This window comes from Gossypium arboreum, chromosome 6 (assembly GCF_025698485.1).
Source record: "Gossypium arboreum isolate Shixiya-1 chromosome 6, ASM2569848v2, whole genome shotgun sequence".
In the NCBI taxonomy this organism is placed as follows: Eukaryota; Viridiplantae; Streptophyta; class Magnoliopsida; order Malvales; family Malvaceae; genus Gossypium; species Gossypium arboreum.
The window spans coordinates 142,285,803-142,296,295 of record NC_069075.1 but is presented as its reverse complement, the minus strand read 5'-3'; the positions used below and the strand labels follow the sequence as shown (position 1 = coordinate 142,296,295).

The window sequence follows — 10,493 nt, the reverse complement described above, 5'->3', positions numbered from 1 at the left end:
ATTCAAATAATAGATACGGATTCGATTTGAATATCTCAATCTATTGGTTACAATGATTATAGATTTTGTTATATATATATATATATATATATATATATATAAAGAATTTTAGTAGATTTAGATATCCAAAAAAAATGATTGGAAATTTGAAATGGTTTTTTGTTTAGATTTAGAGACTTGATGAATAGAAAACTCGGATAATTTGTGGAAAATAAATAGATTCGAATTTTTAGGTGGATTTATAATTTTAGATTCAGATAATTAAAAGAAATAAAATACCTAATCCGTTGCTATTCGTAAGATAACTTGAATATAAAATGACTCAAATCGATAACCCTAAATAACCAAAACTCTAATTGATCCAAACATAAAATGATTGACCTAGAAACTCAAATAAAATTCAAGTCATTTATAAAAGCTATTGATTCGAATGCATTTAATTGAAATCTTGAACTTAAAAACGACTTAAACTTAAAATGATTGAAACTCAAAATAATTTGAATAAAAAACCTAAAATTATTAGAAGGAATAATCCAAAAATAAAATAACATGAATGTGAAATCACTTAAACAAGTCTTTGCTTAGCAATGTGAAAATTAGACCAAAAGATTTCCTTCTTAGCATCTCTCTCTCTCTCTATATATATATATAAGTTGGCTCAAGTTAATTACCTTAATGAAGATGGTTTTCATGGGAATTGTTACAATTTCAAAGCCTACCAAATGGTTTTCCAACAAGGGTTTAAGCTTAAATTTCCCTCCCTTTCTCTCAAAATCCAAGTCCTCAACCTCGTTACCGTTGTTACCGCCGACTGTCCCTCTACCGCCACTAAATAAAACAACTAAAAAAGAAGAGCTTCGACAAGTTTTCCATCGTTTCGACCACGACGGGGATGGGAAAATTTCGAGTGAGGAACTCAGTGCTTACTTTGCTTCTATAGGAGACAACGTGTCAAGCAACGTGGTACGAAGGGTCATTAAAGATTTCGATAACGACGGAGATGAACTGTTGGGGTTTGAGGACTTCGTCGAGTTGATGGAAGGAGGTGACGATGGCGATGATATTAAGAGGGCGTTCGAGATGTACGAAGGGGACAAAGGGTGTGGGTGCATAACTCCGGTGGGGTTGCAACAAATGCTTGGTAGATTAGGGGACGTGAGATCATATGAAGAGTGTAAGGCCATGATTGGGGTGTTTGATCTTGATGGTAATGGAGTGCTTGATTTCAATGAATTTCAACATATGATGAAAGGTGTTGAACCAAATAGAAATGAAATAGTGAGTGTAAAGTAGAGTTGCATAAGTGAATGCATTATTGTGTAGTGATAAATGATTTGTGTTGTCGGGGCAATTCATTTCCCTTTTTTGGTCGATTTTGTTAAGATAATTGTTGATCGTATAGATTCTTTTATGAAAAAGAACACATCTATACGACCAACTATCAACAAGAAATATCGGTTGAGTCTTAACTCAATGAATATAATTGTTGTTGCAATAATTAGAAGGATCGATGTGAAATTCAAGCACGTTTAAGTATATATTATTTTTCTATTTAAGGGTTTGGGAAGTTATATGTAATAAATATTGAATCATATTTATATTGTATGAAATGTATCAATAATATATGAAATTATACATAAGAAATTATTGACAAAGTGGAATTATGTTTTATTAAATAAGATTTATTTTAATAAAAAGTTATAATTCACATAAAAAATCTATTAACATTGTAATTTTATATCTGTAAATTTGATCTAAAACATCAATTCAATAAACTGTTTAAGTTCCATAAGTTGAATATTCTGCTATGAAAATGATCATATTTACTTATAATAATAAAATATAATGAATAACTTCTTTCCTTCCCATATATATATATATATATATATATATATATATATATGGTAAATTACACTTAATATTATTAAATTATTAGTAAGTTTAAGTTTTGGTCACTTAATTTTAAAAATTACAAAATAATTATTGAATTATTCTAAAGTTTTCATTTAAATCATTGAAATATTAAAAATATTTATTTAAGCTATTAGACTATTAAGTTTTTTTTTTAAAGTTAGACTAGTAAGCTCTAAGCGGCAATTTGGCCATTAGTATGGTGGTTCAATACCCATCGACAAGTCGATTTAATGATCAGTGTTAGAGATCGGAGAAGAAAGCTGTTTGGATTTTGGTTTGCAATTTCGTAATATTCAAAGCTGTTTCATGATAAAAAAACTAAATTGTAGAAGAGAAAGGGTAGGAGAGTTTTCGAAAGGTACAAGGGGTACGAATAGAGAAAGCCATATAACAACGATTTTAACAATCCATGATAATTTTGTATTTGGGTCCGAGTAATGAAAGAAGAAGTCATTCTATGTTTTTGAATTTTTGTTTTTATATTTGAAAAAAAATCTGAGTCATGGGCAAGAAAATAATACTTCGAATAAAGAATAATGTCAAAAAAAGTACAGAGAAAAAAACCCCAATAAGAAGGAACTCGTTTGAATGTATTGATATTTAAGCAATTGAGTCATAAAGTCATATGCAGACACCTGATTTAGGCAAGAAATTTGAGGGTTGATGATGTCAAAGCTTTGAATAAATTTTTACGATGTTGGCGTGAAAACTTGTATGATAATTTACGTGTGATTCATGTTGATATGACAACTATTTATCTTATATGCTATGTTCATAAATAATTTAATAATTTTAATAATATTAAAAAATTAAAAATCTCAAAATTAAAAAAGTTCATAAAAATTCAAAAAAAAAAAGAGCTTGTAAGTACACTTGAATTGCCATGTTTAAAAACTTAATGTTTTTGTTAGTATTTTCGTTTAAAAATAATAATTCGACTCTTTTTAAAATATTAATGGTCACATTCGACTTCTTTTTGGTCTAAATTTAATTTCAAAATAAATAAAAATTTAAAGGCAAAAACCTAATTGGACATACTAAAAGCTATGAATAAGGACCTAATCACGTAAACAAAGAATATGAGGGACAAAAATTGTAATTACCATGACATTCTTTTTACATATTTATGTTGCTCATAGGGGTAAAAAGTCTAGCTTGGAAGTTAAATATACATTTGATTTTTATGCAATGGTAATTGTGTGTTTTACAATTAATTTCAAGAGGAACAGAGATATGTTTTGGTCAAATACTTTGACCAAATGCTATTTGTGGACTTTGAGACAAAGGTGGGCCCTTACTGGCTTATGGTCCGAACTATAAATGTCATCAACCGACTCGTAACAGTGCAAATTTGCTGTAATTTTATTTGGATCTTCGATCTTGAACAAGATTCGATCTGTCCATGCTGGAACTCGAACCTATAAAATGTAATAAAATAAATGTAAAGTGAGAATTCATAGTTTAAAGATCAGATTAACTATACAATACTTCTCTAAATTATGTTTCAAATTTTAAATTAGTATCGAAACTTTAAAATTTTTAATTGAGTCCTTAATGCATCAATATTATATAAATTAGTACCTTCTATAGGATAAATCTAAAAGTTTTGTTTAGGAGAACCGAGATAAATTATTTTTTTGGGAGCTAAAATTTTGTTCTAAAGACTTAAATTAAATTATTAATCATTCATAGAGGTCAAAATTACAAATTTTTAACTAAAAAGGTTAAAAAGGTTTAGATTGAATGTTTTGATTTTTTGGAGGAGCTTAAAAGAAGTTTCCCAATTTAACCAAGGGGTGGCTAAGGCCCTTGGCTTTGCCCTATTCACAAACTTAAGTGTTAAATACTAGTTCGGATTTAATATGGAGCATATTTAAAATATGTGGATCAAATGTTAAGCACGTGTGAATTTATTGCATGGACAACTTGAACGTGATATGTTAATCAATAAGAAATAGCCTTCATAAGTTTTAATAATATTGGTTATTTTCTAACTTGTTAGATCTAAACTATCCATACAATATGTACACATGCTTAAAATTTTGTCTATATATTTTAAATATATTTATGGTAGATCCAAATTGATATTTAAACGATAAGCTAACATCTCGGGATGACCTAAACCCAAAACCATTCGAACCTAAAAATAATTTAAAATTTGAACCTAATTCAGGATAACAAATAAAAAGAGGATTGTAGTTTATATATCACCTTGTAACTTGTATCATAATTGTTGCTGCCTATATTGTATTTATAAGTTGGTTTGAAGGCGAGTGTTCCCTCACAATATCCACTGAAAATCTGCCCTCTTTCAGCCTCTTGAAGGAGCTGATCTTTGCTTCTCAGCAGCTGAAAACAGCAACAAAGCAAAGTTGATGCAAATTAGGCAAATGATTGCTGAAAAGTTGAAAACTAGTGAAAGCTCGGTAGAGAAGTCTGTGAAGTATTGTTCGCTAAACTGATAGTACACATGTCCATTGATGCCATTTAGGGCCTGGGTTCAAACCTTAATAATGGCAAATGGTCACCATTTCCTTGGTAGGTGATTGTGCACCTTACAGGACCTAATCCAACGAATTTATTGACGTTAGGCGAACAACACTTCAAATACTTCTCTCTAATGAGTCAGAAATCCCTCAGCAAGATTTTTTTTTTAAAAAAAAGAAAGAAAGATGGACTGACTTTGTGAAGGTTTCTGTGTATTAAGTTCCGGGCGGGGTCGGTGTTGATGCCTTGGAGCCTGTAATTGAGGTCGCCCAACCATACGGTGATGTGTGCGGGGTTGGTGTAAGAGTTGTTGCAGTACTTGGAAAACAGAGAGTGCGATATGTGCCGGCACTGTGAATTTCTCTCTTCTACGTTCCGAGCATGAGCTGTTTAAGGACCAAATTATGAATCAAATCAAGGGGCATTTTGAATGAATGAAAATCTTAATTATTATATAATTATACCTATCAATTCTCACTATTCGAATAATTTCTATCCAAATGTGATCCAATTAGCTTTGATAATAAAAAGTTAATAACTTCAATTTTCAACATGAAATTTCTCGAATCCAAAATTATTCAAATCCAAAATGATTTAAATTTATCTATACTCTAAATGACTCCAACCTAAAATGATCTGAATCCGAAATGATCTAAATTCATGTGTCAAACCTAAATAATAATAAAAACCCGAAATGACTCATCTAACAAACTCGAATGACCCGAAGCTTAAAACAATTTGAACTCAAAATGACTCGGAACTTGAAATGACCAAAATCCAAAATGATCATAAAATTTAAAAACTTAAATTGATTTGATTCAAATTGACTCAACCCATAACTAGTTCAATTTGTCCGATTATGACTTGGAATTTTAAAGCTTGAATAGATTTATCTATATTCAAATATGATCCAACTCAAACATGAAATGATTTGAACCCAAAATGATCTAAATTTAAAATGACTTAGACTCAAAATGTTTCGAATAAGTAGCTTGAAATGATTCAAACTTAAGTGTCAAAATTGAATGAACATACCCAAAATGACTTGCCTAACAAACTTCAATGATCTGAACCCAAAATAATCTAAATTTTACATGCCTCAGAACACAAAATGACCTGAATATGAAATTATCCAAAAATTTTAAATTCCAAGCTAATTCGACTCAAATTGATTCAACCACAACTAATCCAGATGCATCCAGTTGATATGAGGGTGGTAATAGTAGCTCTGGTTTATTTGTGGGGGGCACTAAATGTAGCTATAAATCCCATTAATGATATGAACTCAAATTTGTTTGGTTAAGGATGCCTTATAATGATGCTGGTAATTGAAACAAAACGGGGCTTACCAGAGAGATGACAAGTGATAAACACCAACTTGAGTCCTTTGTAATTGATACTGATTGCCACTGCCCCTTTCTTTCTTCTCCTCATTCCTCCACACCCTCCTACACCATGCTTATCCACCTTCATTTCTACATTTTGTAATTGCCCCCACATAAAAACACCAAAAATCAATCACCCCATCTAAGCTTAAAAAAAGTATAATGATAAATTTATCTCTTAATCAATCACCACAAACCAACTACCATGGAAAATAATGAATAAAGATCAAATTGACAAAAAATATGAACATTGAGGACTAAATTTATCATTATGTCAAAAAAATGTATCTTAATTTACCTTCGACGAACATGTATGAATCCTTCGTTCCAAACACATATAGTTGCAGAGACTGCATAGTTGCCTCCCCCAACAATCTGATATTCATATACATACATGTACATAGAGAGATTAAATGCAAGTCTTAGCACAATAAAGACCACAAGAGAGAGAAACTTACTCGTGAGTATCAACTAGAGCATCCTGCAATAATCTTGCAAGGTCCTTTCTAGGCACTTCTTGCAAGCCAACCACAAGTAAATCGAACCCACGGTTGTTCCCAAACAGCTCCACCAGATCTTCATACGAGACCTTAATATATATATATGTTATTATACTGCAAGATGATGAATGATTTGATTAAGATTATTACAAGAACTTGGATTTGATTCAAACCTGTCCATTCATGTTCCAAGTGACCATGCAAATGCAAAGGTCGGAATTTGTGGAGAAATTGCAGAGATTATCAGCCATTACAGACTTTATTCCATCATGGGTTGGAACTGGTTTGTTGAGAGAATAATCAATGGCTAGTTTCTTCCTCTTTGATCTTTTCACGTACCCTTTACCACCCTGTATTGTGTTGTAATTTCCCATAGCTTTTTAGCTTGTTGATTGATTAACCTTACGAGCAAGAGGTGTGATTTTAATATAAATACGAAAGCTTTTTTTGGTTTTTGCCTTTGGCGGTGAAGATTTTGAAAGAAAATTAGGGGTTAATATACCATTTGGTACTTAAATTTTGTCACAATTTTCACTTTATTACTTGATCTTTTTTGTTCCAATTAAATACTTGAGTTTGATTTTCATGTTCAATTTAGTACTTGAGATTTTTTATAAGGGGGGTTGGCTCTCTTTCTAGAGAAGACACTCCAGCTAAGACCCTTTAAAGGTATGGGTTCGAGCCTATTTAATGCCAAATGCTAAACATTGTTTTGGTGGACTTGGCGCTTCTGTCAAACTCCGTGAACCCCTTTGGGCTCCTTTTAGAGTCGGAATACAAAAACTCAAGGCTAAAATTGAGAATAAACACCCTGAGAACAATACTTTCATTGAGGGTTCGAGACTGGCCTAGAGACCAACCCCTTAACAGTGCTTTTGTATTTTTTTTTTCTATAACACATATCAAATATTCATTAGGCCATATGATGTTATTTAGTTTCCATATCAAATTGAATATTGATGCCAAACTTAAGTATCAAATTGAATTAAAAAAAACTTAAGTATCAAATTAAATATTAAAACTAAAATGAAGTACTAAATGATATATTAACCCAAAGATAAAAGTCAAATAGTTTGAAATCTTCTGTTAAATGATAAAATCTTATTGGAAAACTATGATTGGACTGTCTTTTTTGGTCTACGAGTTAGGTTTGGGAAATTTGACAATATTAAAGGTTATATAATAAAAGTTGAAAACGACAATGTTTAGCCATTTCTAACAAGCAAACCCTTGCAAGGATATGCATCCATTGAACAACATATTTAATCGTATTATGAGCAATGATTAGCTAAACTAGAAAATGTCGATGGGGCTTCAAGATTTTGTTTGAAGTATTTATGTCGCAACTAGTATCCGAATTGCATTTTGTTTCCTCTATTAAAAGAATAGCTAAGTTAATTCATTTACGTTAAATCATATTTCTGTTAAAAGTTCTATTTATTTCAATTGTTAAAAATCAATCCCTATATATTAACATAAGTCACTTGTACCTATTTAGTTCTTTCGTCAGTTACGCCAATTTTTAGCCGTATATGTAAAAGATCCGTTTGCTCTTTGATCTAATATACAATGACTAATTTGTCTATTTTTTGAATAAAATGGGCAAAATGTAATCTGACTCTTAGTGCAGAACATATACTTTCATGATAATTTTACTTGTTTATGATATTTTATTCATGCTTTTAAATATATGAAATTTTTAATGAAAAATTTAAATATATTTATGTCATATATATATTGAAATTGGAAGTCTCTACATTGTTTGAAAGTTGAAACCATCAACGAGAACCATAATTTTTCTTTTTGTTTGAACCATAGAAAGTGTTGTCAAAAATAAATATATGATCCATTTGGTTTGCTTGTAAGTTGATCTAACTTGCAATATCGTACCAAGGTTCTATTATTGATAAAGATGGAGGCTTACTAGGTGCGATGTATAGACTAAATTTACCATCTTAAATATTTTTAGTTTTACGGGTTAAGTGATAATGAGTTCGATGTATATTAAATAAAATGGTAAATTATATTAATAGTTACTCAATTGGTAAGTGTTTTTTTATCACTCAAATATAAAAAATTATAAAATGATCAATTACTAGCTGATAAATAGCTAACAAAAACATGATATAGCACCTTTTGAAGTTGACATAATAATGACTTTAACCTTCAACCTTTATTCGTTATGTTAGTTTAGTTTTGATTCTATAAAAAATTATAATTTATAATATATGGGTTAGGCTCAAGCTTGAGCCCGGACTGACCTATTCCACTTTCTAATTTTGTAATATATTATATTTGTCATTTTAATATATTATATAATTTTTAATATATTCGAGGTATGAGCACATGTAGGAGATTATCTAAAAGACTTTGGAAGTGCAAGATAATACGATGACGTTTTAGTAAGTAAAATGCGTAGGACATTATCGTCTATTCCTTGTACGTTATCCTCTCCCAGTCTCGCAGCTGAACTCTGCTACACTCTTTAACACCATCACAAAAAGGCTACTGTTTTTAGCTAATCACAAATCCATATTTTCCCTTTCACAAAATAAAAAATGGCTCTTTCAATTTCTTCCTTAACATCATCCCTTTCTTCCCTTTCATTTTCCTCTCAGATTTCCCGGAATCCAAGCAGTATCTCAATTGCCCAACCACCGAAAAACTTGCACATTTCCCTGTCCTCTAAACCCACTCGTTCCCTTTCAATTTCCGCTACGGTGGCTGCTCCGGTTGAGACTGAACCGGTTGAGAACCTGAAGAAGTTCGTTAAGTCTAGGCTCCCTGGTGGGTTTGCTGCTCAGACTATTATAGGGACGGGACGAAGGAAATGTGCCATTGCTCGTGTGGTTCTTCAGGAAGGAACTGGGAAGTTCATTATCAATTACCGTGACGCTAAGGTAAAAAATTGAACTATTCAGTTTCTGGGTGTTTTTGTAACAGTTAAATTAGCTGTCTTTAAGATGTTTGATAAAATGTTTGTGTTGGGCCAAATCGAGTTGTAGAAGAAATATTAGTGACCCAAAGTCAAATTAGTTGCCTTTCAGATGTTTGATAATATGTTGTGTTAGACTAATTCAAGTTTTAGCAGAAAAATTAATGACCCAAAGACAAATTAGTTGTCTTTCAGATGTTTGATAATATCTTTGTGCGGATAAATATGAAGTTTACATTTAATTGTAGTTAATATGAATATATAAATTTTGATTTTGATTTAATTATTTTTATTTAAAGAAATGAACAAGTACATTTATTTTCGTATCGGATTAATTGTTTAAATGCAATATAACTAATTTGATAATGTTGTTAGAGATTTTTAAAAATTGAATCAAATTAAATTTTCATGTCCGACTTTATAGATTGGATCAAACTTATGTATGATTTTTGATATTTATCCTTATGTTTGTCTTAGCCTAATAGGCTAATTCAAGTTTTAGAAGAAAAGAAATATGACCCAAAGACAGGCTAAGAAGTATGATTAGCAAATGCCATATAATGCTTTGAAATTTTTGGTTCAGGAGTATCTTCAAGGGAACCCATTATGGTTGCAGTACATAAAAGTTCCATTGGTGACTTTGGGGTATGAAACGAGTTACGATGTATTCGTGAAAGCTCATGGAGGTGGGCTTTCGGGACAGGCACAGGCAATCTCACTTGGCATTGCTCGTGCATTGCTGAAGGTGAGTGCCAATCATAGGAGCCCGTTGAAGAAAGGAGGACTTTTGACCAGAGATTCAAGGGTGGTGGAGAGGAAGAAAGTTGGTCTCAAGAAGGCTCGTAAAGCTCCACAGTTTTCCAAACGTTAAATGGATGCAAAACTGGGGATATATATACATCACTTTCATGGTTGGTTTGTAGAAAATCAGTAACATTTGCTGATGAATTTTTTTTACAAAAATTCTAAATTGTAGAAGAACCCCTTTTGATAATGTAGATCTTGTTCTTGATTGGTTGTGCTTATGAACATTTCTCTTGCATTTCATGTGAGGAATGTTGATCCGTAGTCTATTGTTACTTAAGGGTAAAAGTACCAATCTGAGATTACATTTTGTCTTTTTTACTACGTTAGATCAAAGAATAAAATAAATTTTTTAGTTAAAAATTTTATTCATTGCAATGGTTGAGTCAAATTTTCATCATTAAATGCATTTAAAATAGCTCCCACTACATGAAATTTGTGTAATGTAATTGACAAAATAATACCATC

At 31.1% G+C, this 10,493-nt stretch overlaps 3 protein-coding genes across 3 annotated transcripts; 2 read left to right on the top strand and 1 right to left on the bottom strand.

Annotated features, from left to right (window-relative positions):
* The first annotated feature begins 599 nt into the window (after nt 1-599).
* Nucleotides 600-1,655, top strand: LOC108481817 (probable calcium-binding protein CML41). Its single transcript, XM_017784895.2, has one exon. The coding sequence runs from the start codon at nt 676-678 to the stop codon at nt 1,291-1,293; it is 618 nt and encodes a 205-aa protein (XP_017640384.2). The 5' UTR covers nt 600-675; the 3' UTR covers nt 1,294-1,655.
* A 1,352-nt stretch (nt 1,656-3,007) lies between these two features.
* LOC108481816 (type IV inositol polyphosphate 5-phosphatase 11) lies at nt 3,008-6,743 on the bottom strand. The gene is made up of 7 exons (XM_017784894.2): nt 6,460-6,743; nt 6,245-6,375; nt 6,085-6,161; nt 5,751-5,876; nt 4,597-4,787; nt 4,126-4,263; nt 3,008-3,332 (listed from the first exon to the last, which is right to left on the bottom strand). The coding sequence occupies exons 1-7, from the start codon at nt 6,658-6,660 to the stop codon at nt 3,177-3,179; spliced, it is 1,020 nt and encodes a 339-aa protein (XP_017640383.1). The 5' UTR covers nt 6,661-6,743; the 3' UTR covers nt 3,008-3,176.
* A 1,938-nt stretch (nt 6,744-8,681) lies between these two features.
* LOC108480776 (30S ribosomal protein S9, chloroplastic) lies at nt 8,682-10,313 on the top strand. Its single transcript, XM_017783872.2, has 2 exons — nt 8,682-9,186; nt 9,805-10,313. Exons 1-2 carry the CDS (start codon nt 8,845-8,847, stop codon nt 10,090-10,092), a joined length of 630 nt encoding a protein of 209 aa, XP_017639361.1. The 5' UTR covers nt 8,682-8,844; the 3' UTR covers nt 10,093-10,313.
* Nucleotides 10,314-10,493: the final 180 nt, after the last annotated feature.